At 30.9% G+C, this 22182-nt stretch overlaps 3 protein-coding genes and 1 non-coding gene across 7 annotated transcripts; 2 read left to right on the forward strand and 2 right to left on the reverse strand.

Moving 5' to 3' along the window:
- Window positions 1-2978: 2978 nt before the first annotated feature.
- LOC123220065 lies at window positions 2979-4303 on the forward strand. The gene is made up of 2 exons (XM_044642063.1): window positions 2979-3887; window positions 4021-4303. The coding sequence occupies exons 1-2, from the start codon at window positions 3141-3143 to the stop codon at window positions 4135-4137; spliced, it is 864 nt and encodes a 287-aa protein (XP_044497998.1). The 5' UTR covers window positions 2979-3140; the 3' UTR covers window positions 4138-4303.
- Window positions 4304-7986: 3683 nt separating this feature from the next.
- Window positions 7987-8083, reverse strand: LOC123222248. Its single transcript, XR_006503571.1, has one exon. It is a non-coding gene; the product is annotated as a small nucleolar RNA U19 (small nucleolar RNA).
- Window positions 8084-13422: 5339 nt separating this feature from the next.
- On the forward strand, window positions 13423-16131 carry LOC123221817. 4 transcript variants are annotated; one of them, XM_044644735.1, is made up of 5 exons: window positions 13423-13480; window positions 14271-14496; window positions 15078-15369; window positions 15463-15540; window positions 15871-16131. In XM_044644735.1, the coding sequence occupies exons 1-5, from the start codon at window positions 13438-13440 to the stop codon at window positions 15919-15921; spliced, it is 690 nt and encodes a 229-aa protein (XP_044500670.1). In that variant the 5' UTR covers window positions 13423-13437; the 3' UTR covers window positions 15922-16131. The 4 variants fall into 4 exon arrangements, with proteins under 4 accessions (XP_044500670.1, XP_044500672.1, XP_044500673.1 ...); XM_044644737.1 differs by having other exon boundaries at window positions 13431-13671; XM_044644738.1 differs by having other exon boundaries at window positions 13431-13595.
- An 881-nt stretch (window positions 16132-17012) lies between these two features.
- Window positions 17013-21687, reverse strand: LOC123220171. Its single transcript, XM_044642209.1, has 13 exons — window positions 21450-21687; window positions 21129-21191; window positions 20800-20886; window positions 20510-20608; window positions 19879-19974; window positions 19667-19732; window positions 19472-19562; window positions 19122-19189; window positions 18962-19027; window positions 18651-18701; window positions 18318-18382; window positions 17727-17809; window positions 17013-17299 (listed from the first exon to the last, which is right to left on the reverse strand). The coding sequence occupies exons 1-12, from the start codon at window positions 21621-21623 to the stop codon at window positions 17752-17754; spliced, it is 984 nt and encodes a 327-aa protein (XP_044498144.1). The 5' UTR covers window positions 21624-21687; the 3' UTR covers window positions 17013-17299; window positions 17727-17751.
- Between the last annotated feature and the right edge of the window lie 495 nt (window positions 21688-22182).

The following is a 22182-nucleotide window of genomic DNA, read 5'->3' on the forward strand; positions in this document are numbered from 1 at the left end:
ATAATTTTTTTTTTATGATTAAACTTTAAAAAATTACATATTTCCCTATGAGGTTTTAATATTTTCTTTTATTCTCCGATGACCAGACTCTGACTAAGACTGTCTTCATCTCATTCCTCTCCCTCTTCCGTTGATGGTGAAAGACGAAGAAGTCAAATTGTTGAATTGAAGTTCGTCTTTGTCTTCGTCTGTGATACCCTTAGACGAATCCCACATCGACAAAGTACGAGAGAGATATTGGGTCTGTGTGTGTGCTCTATCTATGGATCCCACATTGGTTAGTGGTGGGAGAATTGGATTGGTTAAATAGCCTGTGAGCTCCTTAACTGTTAAGACGCGTTTTGGGTTGCAAAGCCCAATAGCAAACCCATGATGGACTGTGTGTCCAAAGTGAACAATATCTTAACAGTGGGCCGGGTTATTGGACTTGGAGTGTTACATCGTCGATCAGCTCTATACATTGAGAAATTAAAGGTTCTTCTGTCGATTTGACTTCGGACAAAGAGAAAGAAGGTGTGATTCTATCTAATTGATGTTTGTCTTACGTTTCGATCATCTAAGGGTTTTAATTTGTTATTGGCTTCACGTCGTGTGTCAGGGTTCCTTTATCATTAGCCTTTCTTGTCATTGACAAAAGGAGAAGAATAGGTAGAAGAAGTCTCAATTGAAATCTACTCACTTAAAGAAAAAAGAAAAGACTAAAATATTACGAGAGAAATTATAACCTTTTAAAGTTTAACATAAAAAATTATTAGGTTTCTAAATTTGAAAAAAGATAAATTTTATTATTTTTAATATATTATTAATTAAATAATAATTTTATATTTATAATTTAATTAATTATATTAATTTTAATTATTTATAAGTAAATATTTATGATTTGAATGCTTAATATATATCAGAATGCAAGGTCTTTGAGCCGGGATAAGTCCTTTGCCTATCAAATCAATAATATAAATAATATAAATGATGCTGCCCTATAAGGCTATATGATACTTCCTTGACTTAATAATTTTTTTAAAAGATAATGAATTGAGACATCAAATATTTTCGGTATCAGCACCATGTTAATCAGTTAATCTGTCAAGTCTCATGGGAAAAGGGCTTTCTTTTTTTTTTTTTTTTAATTTTAAAGGTGTAAATTTGGGGAAACTTACAAGGCAAGCAAATCAAAAGTGCTTTGATGGAAGCCAAAGTTTTGGATGTTGAAGAAGCCATAGATATGTTTTTTTTTTTTTTTTAATATGGGTTTGATTTTTAAAATATTTTATCATTAAAATTAAAAATTTATTAAATATAAATTATTATGATATTTAATAAAATTTAATAAATATAAATAATTATTATATTACATTAAAAATAATAAAATAATATTAATATATTATTTTATTTAAATATTTTTAAATATAATTATTTTAAAATATTGTTTATATTATTTGTTATATTAATAAAAAAATAAAGTTTTTTAATTTAAAAATTAATAAATAAAGTTATAATTATAATAAATTTAAAATTTATTTAACAATTTTTTAATATATAAAATAAAGATAAAAATTAGTAATAAAATTATATATCAAACCATCATTGATAACAACAGATTAGTGGGGTAGGCCATGGACGTGGCGTTTGCGTTTAACATGAAGGAATGAGCCAATGAAGATACTACGAATGGGGGTGGGCCATGGACAGTTGTACGGTGGTGGCCCTTTTTATTTTATTTTATTTTATTTAAAAGAAGAGAAACGCAAAAGGTCATTTTCATTCCTCATGTCATTGGCCTACCCTACCCATCTCTTTCAACCAGCCAACTAACCAATTTATACACGTCTTTCTTTTCCCTTTACCGTCGTCACCAGATGCAGACCAATAACAAGTAATCAAAGAATCTCATCTACTCTATCTCAATGTTAAATTAATATTATTTTATATCCGATTTATGTTGTATTTTCTAATGTTACCAAGGTGGAATCATGAAATTGAATTTCAAAAAAAGTAAAATTTAGCCCCTAAGTCATAACTTGACCGATGAAATTAGGGATAAATTCGAATTAAATTTATTTAAATCAAATCTAAAACAAGCTCAATTTGAACTTAAACGTAAATTAAGAATTTAATATTTTTTAATTCAAACTCAAATTTTGGGGGTATTCGATTTATCAAACTTGTAAATATAAAAATTTTAATACAAAATGATATTATTTTAGTTAATATACATTAAAACGACATCGTTTTAATACCTAACTAAATTTAAAACTCGATTTGGGCTCAAATTTGATTCTATACAAAACAAGTTGAGCTCTAACTTAGGCAAACTTGAGCGCACTTAGATGGAATCATCAATTATAACCCTCAAAGGGTTTTGGTCAAGATTTGTAGGTGTCAAATCAAAATAAGACTTATAAATTATTCGGTGTAATTATTATAAAATCAATCATTATATTTAAGATTTTATTTATTTGATGTAGTTTGTTTGATATAAAAAAATAGTTCAATTAGGGGAAAATTCCTTTATACAAAAAGGAATTTACCTTCAAGGGTGTCAAATGTAAAGTGAAGACATTTAAAATCGAAAAAGAAATTTATGCATGATATTTAAAAAACTTTTGGGTTTTCCAGTTGTATGAGTGGCCAATTCCTAATATTATCTCTCACCTAGGCCTTATTACATTTGGCACTATCACCCTTTGTTCAGTTTACTTGGACCAACTCACCCTGTTTTTTAGGTCAATCAAAACACCATATTTCTCTCTAAATTGTTTGGAAAAAAAAAAAAGAAAAATCCAAAACAGGATTCCTGAAAACCACTTTTCTCATTCGGTTGTACTGTTGAAGGCTAGTTTAGATTTACTCGAGTTCATGTCAGAGAAATCAAACTTGTAAGTTCATATAATAATGCACTAATAATTGAAAAGAAATATCTACTGGGCCCCTATCCAGGGACCACTCTTAATTGTCATCTATAGACAAGATAAGCTTCTCCAATTTCTCTTTTACTGATTGATTGAGCAAGCAAAAGGTCGCCCAATGTCGCCCATGGTGGTGCCCTTTTTAGCTGTTCTTTCTGTAAATTTCTCCACTAAAATCTCCTATTAGTTTCAACCTTTTATTTGATCTATTTCCCGTAAAGATTCTAACTCAAGATGGATCTTGACGAGTGGGAGTTTCTTCCTGATCAAAAGTTCCTGGATTTTCCTGGAGATTCTGATGAGAAAAAAGTAAATTCAGGCAAGCGAAGTTACTCTTCTACAACACTTTTTGATATGAATTACTTTTCTCCAAATTCTCCAGGATCAGGATTAAATTCCGGGAAATTAACCAAACAGCTTGTTCCGGTTCCTTTTAACCTGGAACCAGGGCTTGGAAAGTCTCCACGTGATGATTTTTCTGAGGAAATAATCATCAAAACCCCTGTAGATGTTAACTTTAACCCATCTGAGAAGATCAACCAGGGTCCTGTTTTTGGATCCATTGAAGCTGATCAAGACTCAGTTTCACAAGTTTCCTTCAAAAAAATGAAGGAAAATGAATTTGTCGACATGAAAATGGACTCACCCAAGTCCCCTAATTCAACAAACCTCATGCCTCAGGTTGATCCGGGCACTTTCAACTTCGAGGACAAGAGTGACCAGGCCCTGGAAGGAATAAATTGCCGTTCTCCAAGGAAGACCGCCATGGATTTTGAAGGTGATCGGAAACAAGAACCCGCTTGGGCAGAGGAGAATGGTGGCGGCCTGAATCTTTGGAAATGGAGCTTAACTGGGATTGGAGCTATTTGCTCTTTTGGCGTTGCTGCTGCCACCATTTGTATCATCATCTTTGGCAATCAACACAAGACTAAACACCAACAGAATCAGAAGCTTCGTTTCCAGATTTATAAAGATGACAAGGTTTGCATATGTATTCCAACTTATTCCTGACAAATTTTGGCCTCGTTCATTAGTTCAGATCCCAGATTTTTCAATTATTGTCTTTATTAACAATTTCTTAGAAATTTTGTATTTGTTATTGTTTTGAATGCAGAGGATTAAGCAAGTAGTGCAGCAAGCAAGTAAATTGAATGAAGCAATTTCAGCAGTGAGAGGAGCGCCAATGACAAGGGCTCACATCACATTTGGTGGTTATCACGATTCTCTTTAAATCAAACTGCAAGCTTTTGAAGAAATGGAATTAGGGTTGATGCATGTATTTGCAATTTTATAGTTTTACAAGATTCCGGTAGGGTCTATCTGAATATATTAATTATTTTAACTATTTTTAATCAGTTTTTTATTTAATATATATTTATAATTATATTTATGTTTAACTTTTCTTTAAAATGAAAATTGTTTGTTCAAATGTTTGACTTAATGCTCGACTGGCGAACCCATTACTTTTTATTAAGAAATTTTTTTTAAAAATCAAAATTGTCTAATCAGGTGTTTGACAAGTCAAACAATTTTCATTTTAAAAAAAAAAAAATAAATATAAATATGATTATATATGTATAGATAATTAAAAAAAGTGGTGAAAATAATTAACATCCTCTCTATCTAGGATATAATTTGTAAATAATAATTATAAGTTATGAATAGTTAAAGCTTGTAATCAGAATACTTTATCATTGTTAATTAAGGTTGGTTAAGTTAATCTACTTTTTGAGCTGTTGAAGTTGAGAAGCCTTGATGGATTAACCAGTAATAAAGTCCTTATTAAACTTGGTTTAGTGGGAATTGATGTATCCTAAAAAACTATTTGGAATCAAATGATTAAAGATAATACAAATGAGAGTAAGCAAGATGGTTTCTAGACATCTAAATCTTTATCCTTTTTATAAAGGCCAAAAGACGTATTCCCACTCAAGTTATAGTGAATTTCCAAATTCTCACCCATCAACTTTCAAAAACTCAAACACTCACCCATAATTTGAAAAATTAATACCTACCCTCCAAAATTAAGATAAAATTAAGAGTAAAATTGTCATTTAATAATCATATTTAACATTTATATCATTTTATCCCCTTAATTTGAAAAATTAACAATTTCATCCAAAATTAAATTTTAAAAAGTGGCATTTTTCCCCTACTTAGGGTTTCCAATTTCACCAGTGAATTTTCGGTCAACGATGGCTGATCTCTCTCCCTCTTGGTATCGTCTCTCCTTTCGGTATTCAACATTAGATTGACGATATCTGGATTCGATAAAATCCAAAAGAAGTCTATATGAAAAGTCGAAACTCCTCGTCTGAATCTTTATCGTCTAGACAAAGTTAACTTCGTTTGAACGACGACGATGGTCCAAATGAGGAGATCGGTCTCCTCATCTGGCCTTTTATAAATAATTAATTATATGAGTTAACTAGATAGGCATAAACTTGTTTCGAAAAAGTATTAAATAATCACTGATGGTGATATTCTAAAAGACATAACATGTTAATGATGTAAGAAACAACAATTGGAAGATGCATTGTGAATATTGCGAGAGAATTATCTTAAAAAATTCGATGGAATAAGACCGATCGAAAACCAAAACCATCCAAACAAAAGAGATTAATCAAGAGATGACCCACTTTCCCAAATGAATTATGACCAAAAAACTGTGTAATTTTGTAATGGTGGTGAGATGGGCTCGATAGAAATTTGTTATGATGTGATACCGGAATTGGGATTTTGTGGTTGGTGGTATGCCCAGGTGCAGCCTCCACAATTGTTCAGCTTGTGAATTGGAGGTGAGGTGGGCTAGATTTGTCCAGATGGGTAACAAGCCAAAAACTTGAAGAGTCAGATTTGAGCATCATTCTTGTCTTAATTTTATAATCTACGGATAAAGTTTAATAATTATTAATCTTTAATTAATATAGAAATTTAAGATGAGTATTAATCCATAACGCTTGGCGTATACATTAATTAAAAACTTTTAAAATAAAAGAATTTTTGTGGTTGAGATATTTAATAAAATATGGAGGATAGATTTTTTTATCTGATAACATGGGAGGTGTGCTCTCTCAAAAATTTCAGAATTTGTGGTTATATACAGGCCAAGGGACTTATTCCCACCCAGATTGTTATTTCTCAAGTTTTCATTATTTAATTTTGAAAAACTTTTTTGCCTACTTATAAATAGTTAAAATTAATTAAATCTATTAGTTTTAAAATTTTACTTCATTCCTCGCTTAAACCCTTAAAAATAACAATTTCCTTAGACCAAGGGTTAAAAAACAACATATTTTGCCCTAGGTCTTGTTTTCGTCTTTCGACTTCAATCTTCGGTCGGAGGAGACAGAGACCATTGAAAAAAGAGAACACGTTTGGAGGAAAAGATTGTTGGCAATGGCACAAGAAGAGTAGCTGAAGATTAAAAAGTAAACCTTATAGGAGAAAATATTGTTTTTTAAACTTTGGTTTGGAAAAAATTATTATTTTTTATTTAAAAAATGAGATAAATTTTTAATTTATTTTTTATTAAACTGCATTATTAAAGCTCAGGCTTAGTTCCTTTCATAAGGCTAACACGGTAAGTACTTGTTTGTTGGTATACAAAGTTTATTATCCTTTGAAATTGGATTTCTTGTCTTTTTTTTTTTTAAGAGTAACAGCAATTATTCTCCCTCCTTGAAGAAAGGGTACTACTATATTTAGCCTTTTTTTTTAATTGTGTTTGCATTCTAGCAAAAAAAAATTAGAAGGGAAAGAAAGAAAAACTCTAATTGAACCAAATTTGCTTGTAAAAATTCAAAGTTTTAATCTCTCGTTAAGTTCTTGAATTTTACAAGAGAATAATGGTAAACAATCTACTTAGTAAAATATTAAAAAATTACAAAATATATTGACGACGGTAAATTATTTGGCAAATCATGATCAGTTGATATCACATTTTGTAGTCTGTGTTTTTATAATGTCGTGAGCATTTATTGTATTATGTGATCATATTTGCAAAATATGAATTCCTTCTTTTATACTTAGACTTTATTATCTAGACATGACAATATATTTATCATTATTTTCTGATATAATATTTTTTTGATATGTCAATCAATTCATATTTATCCCCTTTTAAAATCAATCTTGCATTTCCCATGTCATTCTCTCTCGTTATCTGGGGTTTGCGTTTACCATTTTCTGGATAACTTGAAATACTAACATATATACAATACAAGGTTGAAATAAATATTTGACACCATAATCAACTTATCTCAAAGGTTATTTTGTCATAGTTTGTCCTAATTATTGATATATACATCAATAAATACTAGTCGAAGAATTATCTCTATCACTTAATCTGTGAGTATAAATTTGTGTCACGGATGCCTCCTCGCCACTGTCTTCTCAAAAATATATTTTTTTCTCTCACATACGCTCTTAAAGTATTTGAATCTCACGTCTTATACGAGATCTTTATTTTCTTACTTGTTATCCAATCACCCAAAAATCATATGTATTCTCATCTTATGATATTAATTCTTATAAAGAATAATATTGATGGATGGAAAACTTGCATTTATACAAATTATTACCCTTTTTTTAACTCTTAATATCAATAATATTCCATCCTATAACATAACATATGGGCAAAGCAACATTCCATGGCGGTGAACAATAAATGGAGCAAAATCAAAACTGACTCTAATTTTCAGCCTCTGTTTGAGCTGAATTGTACCCCTTCAAATTGTCAATGAAAAGTTTATTTAGGCTGACAAGATTTTGGATATACAATCTGAAAAATATAATTTATTTCTCAAAGTTTAGTCTAAATTAGAAAAATCTAAAGAAATTCAGATTTTATCAAAAACCCCTCTCATATACACAACCCTAGACCTCAACACAATGTCAAACAATAGCAGCCAGCAACCATCATACAGAGAACTTTCCTTTTCATCGACCAGCATTTCTCTACTCATTCATATTCATTGAATATTTCAAATATCCAGAAGGTTTAGTTATTTACTCACCATTTGGCTCAGCTTCTGGTCATTCGAGAGGCAGGATTTACGCAAATAAACATGAATTTTATAAATGTGTAAGGCTGCTTGGAGGACAATTAATAAGAGAAAATAAGAGTCCCCTCAAAGGGCCAATGGCTCAATATCTGCCTCATAACTAAACCAAAAATGAAGTTCATTGTTGATTCATATGGCTACTCAAAGAGGCAGAATGACGAAAAAAAAAACCCCACAAAGTGAAGGTTTCTACAGAGCAAGATAGAAGAGGGGACTCGGGAAACTGCAACAAGTATGGGTTCAGGATTGGGATGATCTTCACTTATAATAGTGTTGATTGCTTTAGTTACTAAATTACTCTCGTTCTTGGGTTTAAGAATGGCCAAGTGACTTGTTTTCACCCACTATTTATTTATTTTTTTTAAATTTTACTCATTATTTTTCAAAATCTCAAATACTTATCTATCAGTTATTAAAATTTATCGAATATATTTAATAGTTGACAGGTTTAAGAATGGCCAAGTGACTTATTCCCACCAAAGGTTTACTGTCTTTTTAAATTTTCTATTTATTATTTTTTAAACATTTAAATATATATATTTTTATTATTAAAGTCAACTAAATATGTTTAATAATTAATAGATTTAAAAATTGTATAAAGATTTAGTTAACTTTAACCGTTAAATAGATATTTAAATTTTGTCTTTCAAGGTTGAAAACATATTAAAAGTTAATTATTATACTTAAAATATTCAAATCCTATATGTACGAAATTTTTTTTTTTAATTTTCAGCTAATAAAATTATTATTTTATTTTTATTATAAATTTCTTGATTCAAATATGATATAAATATTCTTTACAAGTCAATAAAAAAGACACCAAATGATATTGAAAATACAAAAATCAATAATGAGATGCATCCCCTTTAGGCATTGCAGCTTGTTTCTATGCTGAATCCTTGTATATACGTTACAAATTTTGCTTATTGTCAAAGTTTGTTCAAGTTGTGACCCTTAATTTGTCTTTGCATAGCGTTAAACTTTGAATTTGTCTTCATCTACTTTCAAGTTACCTCGTATCTCTTTATTTTATTATATATCTTTTTCACCCTTTATTTAATTAGTAATTTCTCCTCAATCCCCAAGAGGTCTAAAATTATCAGGAATATTATAAGTATAATTTTTATGTTGTTTTAAACAGTCCAACAGATATTGTCTATTTTGGGCATGTTTTAGGCTTCAGGCTCTCACGACTTTAAAACGTGTCTATTGAGTTAAGGGTTTCTGACTCATGCTTATATACAAGCTCAGTAGGCAGAACGAGAGCGATGTGGGACTCATGTTACAACACATCCTCCATCGCTATCGTGCTGATAACGCGTTATAAACAACCCAACAAATATTGTCCGCTTTGAACTTTAAACCCTCACGACTTTAAAATGCGTCTATTGAGTTAAGGGCTTCTAGCCCCTGCTTATATACAAGTTCAGTAGACAAAACGGGAGCGATGTGAGACTTCAGATCACAACATATATATAATTTTATATATAAATAATTATGTATTATCGTATAGTTTGATAGTTAAAAATTAAAAATTAAAAATTAAATAATATTTAATCACATAATATTATATTATTATTTGTATATATAATTTTATTGAAAAATTAATTAATTATCAAGATGGGAATTATTAGTGTATTTACCTTATTAATGATTTTTTAAAATTTCTCTCTTCTTACTTTCTCTATAATTATATTTTCACGACAAAAATATTTTAATAGCTTAAGAATGAATGACTACATATCACATATTTTAAACATGTTTTTTTTCAAAGTTTCAACCATGACCTACTTTTAAAATAAGACCAAAAGAATTATTCTCACCCAAGATTTAATTTATTATTAAACTTTCGATCATAAAATTTCAAAAACTTAAACATCTATCTTTTTATTAAAATTTTCAAATAGGGTTAAGAGTAAAAAAGTTATTTAGTTAAAAATTCAAAAAAATTAAAATTTTATTGTTTTTTTTTCTCTTAATTTAAAAAACTAACAACTTTTTACTGAAAGTTTGAAAAATTACTTTTTCCTCTTAAAGGTTTTTTCTCCTCCTTTGGCAACCATCTCCATTTTGGTCATCAGTCAGCCTTCTTACCATTTTCCTCCTTGATGGTTTCTCAGTGCAAATACCACTCAAAATCCAACCAAAATGGTCTAATGACGTCTCAAAAATCTAGGGAAATTTAATTCATGTAAGCAAATGCATTATCCAGTTTCTCTATCAACCCAAAGTCTTAAATTTAATTCATGTAAGCAAGTGCATGATCCAGTTTGTTTAGTTCAAAAAAATTTTTAAACCAAACTAAAAAATAAAAAGATTCTTGGGAAATTTCAAATCAAAATAAATTATTTGGTACCTTAAATCAAACCAAATCGAATCAAACTAAAAAAACTATATTATGTCCAATTTGGATTATAATTTTTGAGAAATAATAACTTATTTTATATGCATTACTACAAACCCAAAATTTTAAAAATTATACTGATATTTTATATATTGCTAAGTAAAATTCTTTTCAAAGTCATAGGTCGGCACCTTTGAGCTCCATGGAGACTTACGGGAAGAATGACTTGTGCTCTTTGTCCGAGAAGCAAAGGATTTAGCACCACTTTGCTCTATCTTCTTCCTCCCAACTGCAGCAACTGCCAATATGATGAACAATAACAAAAAGTTACGGTTAACTTTCAAGAAAAGCAAAAAAAAGGGTCTGTTAAGGCTTACCTCATTAGCTCTCTTCGAAGGATTTTCAATGGATTTTGACCATTTTAGACTATATCCACCAACACTTTCCGAAGGGAAAATCCATGGTTTGACCTTGTGTAAACTGTATCTTCATTTTCTTAGCAGCAACAGTTTTCGACTGGAAGAACAATGAGGTTATTTGCTAGAACAATGATACAATAGCATAAACTGAAAGAAACTGCATAACAGATATATCACATTCTCACGTACCTGATTGCAAATAAGGAAACAGGAATCGAATTTTGCAGAAAACGTAACCATTATGCTGTTCTTTTCCAGGGAAAGAAGGAAGACGGGTTTCAGAACGTCGGGATTGGGTGAGAGACCCAGGGAGAACAAAATGATTCAAACTGTTAATAATTGCAACAGAAGGAAGTCCCTCTACTATTAGACAAAGCAACCTCCTTTTATCTAAAACTATTTGAAGAAAATTTATGAAACTAAATTATAAATTTTGAAATTTTTTTTTGTTTAAAATTTACAGAATGATGATTTATAATTTCTCTTTACGAAGAAAATTATTATTACTAAAAATTCATGAACAATGTAAGATATGACACATTAGAAGTACTTTGCTAAAAACTTCCAATAGAAATAATTTTGTTTTCAGATATATGTTTTTTTCTTTTTTAAATGAGATATCTCGTCTCAATCGGTTCATCAATTATTATTTAAAGTAAATCACAATATCCAACCGTTTAAAATTCTCTTTGAGGTTTGGGAAAATCACTTTATATCTCTTAAATTTTTAAATTTTTATTTAAAACCTAACTTTAATGATGGAAAAAGAGTTTAAAATAGTGTCTAAAAGTAAATGAACATATTATCTTCAATTATTTTTTTAATTACAATATTACCCTTAACCATTATTTCCTATAATCTAATTAGGGATGACAACTTGACCTTAAAATAAGGTCCTGGTTCCATCTTATCATGTAGGGACAGAGACAAAAGTAAAAACATATCTTTAAAAAGGTTTTATGCGTACTCCACTAAATACCTATATCTAAAGTATAATTTACGAAAATATTAATTACATTTTTAATTACCACAAAGTTAATACTATGATAGTATTTAAACGAAAGGGACAAGAAGGAGGTGGAGAAGTGGAGGGAATATGAAGAGAATTATTTATCGTGAGTGAAAAATGAGGATTTCTGATAATCCTTGGAACAAAGACAAGGAAGGGACAAAGATGTGTCCTACTTTACAGGGATGGGAACAGGAATACGGGTATCCCCTCCCTGCCTTTCTCAATTGTTTTCTCTAATCTATCTAGATCCAATGACCAAAATCGCACCAAAAAAGTACTAATAGATGATTGGAATCATAGCCAAGGTAGGATTTAGAGGCCAAAATTGTTAAAATCACATCGAGCTTGTCAATTCTTGTTGAGAATATACAGCTGTCGTATTGAATTGATATGGTTAAATATTTTCATTGATACGGTTGATATAGATTGATATAGTCAAATGTTCTAATTGATATAGAATGATGCAGTCAAATATTCTAGTTACTTTGTGCATATTATAGAACCCTTATTCGGTTGTTTAATTATCTCATATATATTTTTCCTTTCTAAATTAGTCTGTACCTTGGTTGTATATATTCTTAAACAATACTAAAATACAAGTGAGTGGTAAGTTTTACCCAATATCAATTTTTCTCAATTCTTGGAATAAAAAATATAATTTTTCTGGAACGGAGTTATATTTTGGGAGGGTGTTTGTGGTTTTGGAATTAAGTAGATGAGAAATAACAGTTTGCTCCTATTATTTATTAATCTAATGTATTTGCATTAACTTTGTAATTTATTTGTTTTGAAAGAATTTGAAGATGAATTTATTTAAAAAAAAAAAAACTTGGGGATGAAATGTTCTTAGGAATGAGGTGAAGAGAGACCAAAGATTTCAATTTTATATTTCAAAAAAAAAAAAATAGCGTCTTTTAAAATATAAAGTCGGGGTTACATTTTTTACAAGTGTAGTATTATCATAAAATTTAAATTTTAAATTTAAATTGGAATCTATAAATATTTTATTCTACTTTTATTTTTTATAATTAGAATATAAAAATTTTAATTTAAAATTTCCTGAGAGAGAGATGTTTCTTCTTAACTCTTCAGCTTCGATTGCCATTCTTCAAAGAGGGAGAGAGAGCGTCAGGGAATAAGATGAGTAGGAAGACAAAGTAGACCATCATTGGAGAAGGAAGAGAAAATAATAAAATCTTAAAAAAATATAATTTTTTAAAATTATAGATAAAAAAATTATTAATTTTTAAAATATAAATGAGAAAATAAGTTAAAATTTTATTTTTTTAATATTATAAGTTAAATAATAATTATATCTTTAAAATTAATAAATTTTTAATTTTAATAATTAAAAGATAAATTTTTAAATTTTTAAAATTTAGTAGATAGGAGTTGGCAAACGGGAATAAATCTTTTAACCTATATTTTTATAAAAGTTTGGAGAATTGTACTACGGATAGGGATTCATCTAAGACTGGGCTGAAGTTCGTATTTTAAGATGGCCCAATGAAAGCCCAAAGAAAAGACAGATCCAGCCCAGCACAATTTCCTCCCTCATTCTCTGGTTTTAAACAGTAAACTGAACCGTCCATCTAAACCGATCATCATCAATCCAACGGTGATCATCATCTTGAGTTATTTTTATCACCTTCTGTCATCAAAGATAAATAGAAGGAAAGAGAGATAAACAATGAAGAGAAGACAAAAGAAAAGAAATTTCACAAGACTGAGAGGTAATCCAGCTAAACAAACAGCTCCATTGAAGCATCGCGGGAGAAGAAAAAGGAAAATAAATTCTTTTTGTTTGTGTTTCAGAGAGAAAGCAGAAGACTTGATAAAGAAGAGAGGGTTGTTGTTGTTTTTGTTGTTCTAGTTGTTTATCATAAGAAGCTTCTCATACTTTTTCTGTAACATAACTTAACATGTATGTTATTGTTCTTCTTTTTTTCTTCTCTCATTTACAGTTTTTTCTTTTTGTGTTTTTGTTTTCTTGTCTTCTTCCAAAACTCTCACACAGAGTTTTGTGAGCTATTTTTTTTGTTGGAGATGTAGATCTTGAGGTTAGATGACAATCGGCTTCGTTTACAGAAATCCTTCAAATTTCTCTTTCTGTTTTTTTATTCATCTGGACAATTCCAAGAAACTGAAATATGTAAATTTGGTTTGTTTTATTAACTAAAGTTTCGATTTCCCATCTAAATTTCTCACCTCTGAGACTTGAAAACCGAAGGAGAAAATTGGTGGAATAAAAAAATGGTTCTTTCTTCCTTCTTTACCTGTTAGTTTCCTCATCTCTTTGAGTTTCACTTCTGGGTTTCTTAGATATTAAAGATTTTTTTTCCCAACCACCTACTGAAATAGCCAAAGAACTCAAACGGCTATCACAAAAAAATAATATTTAATTTTGTTTTCTTGAGCTTCATTATCATCAATTTTGAAAATTTTTCACTACTGGGTATCCCTAAAAATTCAACCTTTATGTGCAAACAAATCTCAGATTTTGTGGGTTTCTTTCGTTGTTAGGTATGGAGAAGGAAGAGGGGAACCAGAGAGCTTGTAAATTATCGTTACCAATGGAGCCGGAATTTTTTTTGCGGTGGGGAAACAAGAAGAGGCTAAGATGTGTGAGGGTGAAGGACCCACAAAAGCTTTCGCAAAAATCAAATGGCGTAATTCGCAGGAGAATCACAAGAATCGACCGATGTTTGGTAACTGCGTCAGACAAAGAAACCACAAGCCGTCTCACTAGGTGAGACAGATTTCTCCGATTTGTATAAAAACAACGTTTTCGGAGTGTTTTTGTTTTGTTCCTTTTGTTTCTACGGCTCGATTTGGTTAAAGGTTTTGCGAAAATTTAAGTGTTTTTCTCTTACCTCTTGATTGGTTGCTGAGAAAACAAAAGAAAAAAATTATGCAAGAACTGAGTTTTTAATCTTTAGGAGTTGAGAGCTTTGCCTCGGAAAAATAAAAGTCCGATTTCGGTTGTTCAACGCTCTACCTAGTAAAGCTTTTATTTTTATTTTTAATTTTGTATTATCTCTCCAAACCTATGGATAATCTGCGGATGAAGATGTTGAATATCATATTTATTTTCCCTTTATTTCTTTTTATTTTATGATTCTCTTTTGTGATATGTATTCTGTTTCTTGTTATCTTCTGTTTGGTTGCTGAGAAACTGCTACATAGAAAATGAAAATGAAAGAACTTTTGAATTTGTGTTAAGTGGTTTTCATATAGCGGCACTGACTAGTTTCTTCTTAAAAAACTAACAAGGGAGATTGTGTTTTTAATTTGTGTAGTAGTTTTTAATTGTTGTGTTTTTGGATATAGGAGTTCTGAGGCTGCAATACTCCGTTCGGGTGCAAACGAGAATCGAAAATCATCGTCACCTGAGAAGGAAGATAGATACTACACAACAAGAGGATCAGTGGGCGGTGATGAGAATGGCAAAGTTCCAGTAGATGCTAACAATGGACAAGACAACAACAAATTGGTTGTTTGGCCAAAGCTATATATTACTTTGTCAAACAAAGAAAAAGAAGAGGATTTCCTAGCTATGAAAGGGTGTAAGCCTCCTCAAAGACCTAAAAAGAGAGCTAAGATAATCCAAAGAAGCTTACTTGTAAGTTTTGCAAGCTTTTTGCATATGTGGGTTTGTTTGTTTGCTGACTTTTCTTTGGTTTTTGATTGTTTGTTTGGTTTTGGTGGGTGGCAGTTGGTGAGTCCTGGTGCTTGGTTGACTGATATGTGCCAAGAGAGGTATGAAGTAAGGGAGAAGAAGAGCTCAAAGAAGGTAATTCCATCTCTTTGCACTTATTTTTATCATCTTGTCGAACCAGTGTCAGATTGCTCAATAGCTATCCAAACACATAGATGCTATTTGATCATTTTATCTCAAAACAGTATGCTAATCCCCCAACTGGTATCTAAAAATGTCATTGCTTAACAATTTGATGCAAATCGGTCAATTGGCATCTAATTTCATCGTATGCATATTTTAAGGTATTGATCTTAGCAGATGAGACAGACACTGGCAAGTAGTTTAGTTTAGTTTTGCTTTGAACAAATTTGTTTCTGCTTTTGGTGCAAAGATAATTGATGAGTTAGGTTTTGTGTGATGCAGAGACCAAGAGGATTGAAGGCCATGGGGAGTGTGGAAAGTGATTCAGAATGAGGAAGAAGGTTTTATATAAGTTAAAGCAGCAGCAGTGCCACTTTGCTCTGATTGAAAATTTTGGAAAATTGTATTGTGATTTGAGTGAGTTGGGTTTAGATTTATATTAGAGAATGGAAGAGATGGGAAAAACAACACTCTCTGCTGGGTTTGCTGTATAGAAGTAACATTTAATTTTTATCAATGAAATATATATATATTTTTCTCTCATTTTATCATATTAAACAATGTGTTATATGATTCTCCTTTTCTTGTTTGTCCTCTTTATTTTGTTTCATACAAATATTCTCCCTCCATCTCTCTCTCTTTGTTGTCCTCTTCATATTATCTCACACTCTATTACATATATTCCTTATTTTATTTTTATAATTTGATATTGGTAAAATTTATAACATAATGAGATTGATAAATTAGCAAAATGGGCATTTTTTGTCGAATAATATTAATATATTTCCTACATATCTAATCATAATGTCCATTCTTGTCTACATATCAAATAAAACCTTTAATAGCAAGGTAATATACCAAAGGCATAAACAAACGTGAATGAAGACTCATGAAGCATCAACTCATATGAAGCATCAAAACAAGCCTTCTCTAGGGATGGCAATGGACAGGATAGGGGATAAATATTCTACCCCCTTTTCGTTCCTACAAGTAAAACTTGTACCATCCCCACTATGTTCTCGGTATGGGAATATCCTCATCTCTTTTTCATTTAAAAAAAAAAAAATCTCTTTTTTTTCCTTCTTGTTCTTACAAGAAAATTTTCTTCTCTTTTTCTTTTTCTATCATTGTTTAATAAATTAAAATATATATATAATAATTTAAAATCTTTAAGAATAATTCAATATGTATAAATTAAAGAGATATATAGAGAAGGAAACATATTAAGATATATTTATTCCTGTTATTGTCTGTCTCTGATTGTGAAGATTTTAATCATCTTTGTTCTTATTCCCAACCTTGAACCTATTGGAGGGATAGGCTAAATACCCCATTTGGAGCCCGCATTGCCATCTCTAGCCTTATCACTTGTGGATAATTATGAAATGAAATCAGCATCATTATGTAATAAAATATTCCTAGAATGATCTTTATGAGTAATATTTTTATTATTTCATTAGCTTAATTCTTAACAAATTGTCTTTGTACAATGCATAGGAAATGAAATTATACGATCAACAGAGACTTACATATTAACAAAAGATACCTCCTATTTATGTTATTTTTTTGTCTAATTATTAAGCACAGTACTACACAAATGCAAATTACAGAACAAGACAGCATCCATGGCAACTTGGTGTCTTTATTCCGACATCACCCAGTCCAATTTATCAATGTCCACTAGAAAGTGACTGTGATGTGATACAGGAAGCTGCACACAACAAAACAACAATAATTCAGAAAAGTCACTGGTACATAAAGATGTTATCTGATTATATGATTCCCTATGCGTGTAGACGGTAGAAGATAATACGAATCCAAGGATGGACTTACTAAGTTATTGAATTTTTTTATGTATACATGCAATAGAATTATGATGCCATGTGGTTAGGAGAAAGTCAGAAAAGGCATTTGAAAGAAATTCTGGAAATGAAAATAGTAACAAAGCAACTGGAGAATCAAAGTTTTTTGTTATGAAGCTGATCGTAAGGATTCATTCTAAGGATGTGCAACTCGATCACAAGTCATGGTGATGCTAAAGCTAACTTTTAAATGATCAAACAAAAGCACCACAATTCTTGGAGTTCTCAAAGAATCAATAGTTCAACAAAACTCAGAGAAATTTAGGATAAGCACACCTTTTTGTTCTCTTTCATTGTGCAATCATTTAGCGTGAGACTTAGCAACTTGAAGCATTTCCACTATTAGGGTCTTCACATCCCTAAGACATACAGGAAACACAACTTAGAACTCAAAAATATGCAGCCAAAATTTATATGGCAGGCTCAGCATCATACAAGAAATGCAACTCAAGGAAATCAGTGAGATCATGTATGGGAGTGTCCTTAAATTACTAATATCAACGAGTCCATGCTATCAAGAGAAAGCACTACAATAGGAACCCAAACCATCAAAACACAGATCCTATGCATATTTTTAATATCGAATGTACCACTGATTTGCAGTAATACATAATCATTGTAGCAGCCAGTAAAATCAACCATGCAAAGCACAATTTTTATTCTCATTTCTCGCCTTCTATCTTTTTTTATTGTTATATTAAAGAAATTTGATTTCATTAAACATAATTATCTGGGCAGCATAACATATGGAACATAAACTAACACGTGAAGAATAGGAGCACTGTACCCATCTGTCCCCCTTTTGCTACAACAAAGAGCAATATATATATCGTATGATGAGGAATTTTCAAAAGTAAGATTTCTCACTTTCTATCTTCTGCACGTCTTGGGAAAGGGATTCGGAGCTTGAAAGTATCTCCTTGATAACCCACCTAAACGAAGAAATAAAGGTCAAATTAAATTTACACCGAGAGGAAGATTACAAACTTCATAACAATGACATTGCTATATAAGCAGTCAAGAAAGATTTTTTCAAAAACAGATGGCTCAATAATAATGCTAAGTTATTACAAATATAAGAAAAGAAAAAATAATCTAATACTTCAGTAAGGGCCCTATAATTAAGCTGAAATCTTAACATTATAATAGGTTATGAAGAATATCGGGCACCTAAATAACAAGGTTAACAACTAGCCATACCTTAACATAGAATCCGAGACTATCCAAATCCAGCATGCAAGCAGACTCTACCTGAAGAAAGAAATGAAGACAACTTTCACAAAACTATTCATTGCTCTCTCTCTTTCTCTTTCGTGAACAAAGTGCTGACCATTTATATTTTTTTTACAATTCATTTGACATGCCAATTAGACTACTGACAACAAGATCAGAGCTGATTTTTATGCTTCCCTCTCAACCAGCTAGAAGCTCTAAATTCAGTAATAATAATTAGATCTTAATGTCCTAGTTTATATGGAAATACAATGTCAAACATGTCATTCCAGATATACCGGAATTGATGTGGAGTGTTGCACAATGAGTCTTGTATCCTCAGCATGATCCCTGTTCATGTGAGACTGCCAGGAGATACAGGCTCAATTAGAAGAGCAAACTACCAAAGTTATAATTGGAAATTGATAACATAACAAACAAGTAATATGTGACAAATACCGCAACAGGCTTGGAAAACTGAGCTATTGGATCAACTTTTGCAGCTTGGTATTCCTCTTTGCTGAACTCTGGAAGTGAAGGTACAAGAAAGATAGATAAGACAGAATAGAAAAGGAATATGGTGGTAAGAAGACAGCAAAAACATAGTAAATGGATTCTTTAGTGGAGGTGAAAACATGAACAGAATGTGTAACAGTGCATCTGCAGGAACATCAGTGTGTATCCCTTATCAAGTGACTTAAGGAGTACTTAGCATTCCCACTCTCAAAGACCAAATGATTAACAAATTATAGAGTACATATCAATCCACATTTAGTTTATAAAAAATGATGCATGGGAGACAGACAAACCTCCAGATCCTAATAAAGCAGTTGCAACGCCTGACACGTATCGTACAATCTTTGGTTCAATGCGCAAAAATTGGAAGTCACCAAAGTCAACCTTCACATCAGGAAAGGAGTTTTAGAAGCCTAACAAAATAAATTAGTGACAATTTATTGTTCGAACCAACAAAGCAAGCTAGTGAGTAAGCAAGCAAGAATTACCCAGAATGCATTGGGATGCTTAGCCAAATAGGCAGCTCGAAAGGCTGCTACATCTTTTTCAGGAACCTGTATAAATGATCAATATATAAATTCAAGTTCTATGATCCAAACTATTATGGTTTATTGAAGATTGAAATGTTTGCCCAGAATATGAATTATAAAGCAAAACCGTATACAAATCGATGCAAACTTTTAAAAGGGTAATAACTTACAGAAAGAGCATCCCCATGCAGGGTAATTACTATGTCAGTTCTATCCTCTGGATCTCTAGCAACAACCAATGAACATTTGGGATTAGCTAACAGGTCCTGTACACAGCAGAAAGTTGTCAAATTATTAATTAAATACAGTTGAAAGGAAGATATTTTCCCTAGCAAATCAAAGAAAATACCACAAATTTTTATACTGATGAAACAATAAAATTTTCATCATTATCTTAATAAGCCAGAAATATGAAAAAGAATAGAAGTAGCCCAGAAAATCTAGCTATAGACCCTCCCTCCAATTTTTTCATAATGTATTTGGCTGCCCATGCAGAGTGCTGGATCTAAAGATTTATTTTAGACAATAAATATTAACAATAAAGCCGAAGCATCTACCTCCATTATCAAAGGCATTCAGCGCATTTTGCATTTATTAACTATCAATTGGATCCTCTCAAACTTTTACCGTCACTATTAGATGTACAAGTCATGTGATTCATGGGAAAGGCACTTCATATTTGTACATAAGCCTAGATTCCAATTGCCTCTATCTAAAAATTTATCCAGTTCATCTTCTTTAAATTACATGGGTGATCAGTTGTATTAGTTAAGACATCTATAAAAACATTCCAGGACAAACCTTTGTATGGACAGCCAGGCTGCTAACAGCTAATATTGGAGATCCATCAGCATCACATGCAAAGTCAACCAGCGAACCTGATGGGTAACCTTCATATTTCTACAGAGTAAAAGACTTACAATTAGCTGTGCAAAAAGTGATTACAATGCTTAAATAGTGGACCACTTCCCCGTTTCAAAGCTTAACGAGCATTGTCAAAGAATGCACAAATTTGATAAGATTACTTCCACTATTTTCCTCTTCAAGTAACTAGTTCAAACTCCAAAAAATAACACAATATGAAGAAAAACCTCAGAAAAAGTGGAAAGCATGCCACGTGTATTGCAATCAAATACAGTTCGAATTTCCTCAACCGGAGGCAGCCTAGCTGCAGCTTCCTGTAATGAAAACTCCAGATCAATCAGATAGATCCCATTTACAACATATGAAAGAATTTATATCATAGGCTATAATCATAGGAAGGACAACATTATAACCCCAACCTTTAGAGTCGTTGGTTTAGTTACTGACATAATCTAACACTAATAGGCAATTGTAGTCAATTACTATCTGTGTTTAAATTGAAACATCACAAGTAAACAAACACAAAAACAAATCAAAATCACATGTATAACACTACCTGGTGGGTTTGAATCAATTGGAAGACATTGACATCACTAGCAACACCCCCAGTTGATACAGCCTGATCAAAACAAACAAACAAATAACCCCACCGAAAAAAATACATTACTTAATCAAAATCAAAACTTTTCACTTCCAAGCATCCATCATCAATCAACATCATCACCTTCATAAAAAATAATAAAAATACTAAATCTCAAACAAAACATCATGACAAAAAAAAGCCCAGTTGAATAAATTAAGAACTCTGCACTTCTTGCTCGGGTTATCTTGGGAAAACAACGAGAGGATGAATTTAGAGAAATTGAGTTTGACCAACCTGAGGTGAAAACCGAGAAGCAGAGGCCATTGAAAGAGGACGAGAACGAGAAGGGAAGGAAGAAAGTGTTCTAGAAATGGAGAAGCGGAACATCGGAGAAAAGTCAGAGGTTTTATTAAGGGTATTTATGCTAGAAAATAACGAAGAGGTCCATGGAACTTCCATAGTCATCATCCTTTCTCAACACTCTACACTCAGCAATTTTTTTAATTTTTAATTTTTTTTTTTAAATTTTGGTTGGTTTTTTAGTTTTATTTATATGTTTCTGATTTGTTGGTGATGAAGGCGATTTGTTGCCTTGGGGACCACAAATTTGTGTGTGTTTTTTAAATTATTTGGAAAATATTAATTTATTTTTAATTGTTATTATTCTTATTATTATTATTATATGAGAAATTATTTACATAAGACAATTTTGCAACCCATTAACCTTGTAAAAAAAAAAATTATGCGAAAATTAATTTATATTAGAGTTATTTATATTTTCCCACATAAAATTTAGTTTAAAAACACTTTTCCATGAATAAATCATATTTTCACACCTAAAATCTAACTTTATTAATATAAATTCTATCCCAAAAAGATAAAATCTTAATTTTTATTTTTTAAATTAAAAAATAAAAGAATAAAAAAAGGGATTGTCAATAACACTCTCCACAACATGACAAATAGTTTCCTAATTGAGAAGTTCATTTGTTATTTTGTATCTTTTATTTAAGTAAATAAATTTATA

Source organism: Mangifera indica, chromosome 7 (assembly GCF_011075055.1).
Source record: "Mangifera indica cultivar Alphonso chromosome 7, CATAS_Mindica_2.1, whole genome shotgun sequence".
Classification (NCBI taxonomy): Eukaryota; Viridiplantae; Streptophyta; class Magnoliopsida; order Sapindales; family Anacardiaceae; genus Mangifera; species Mangifera indica.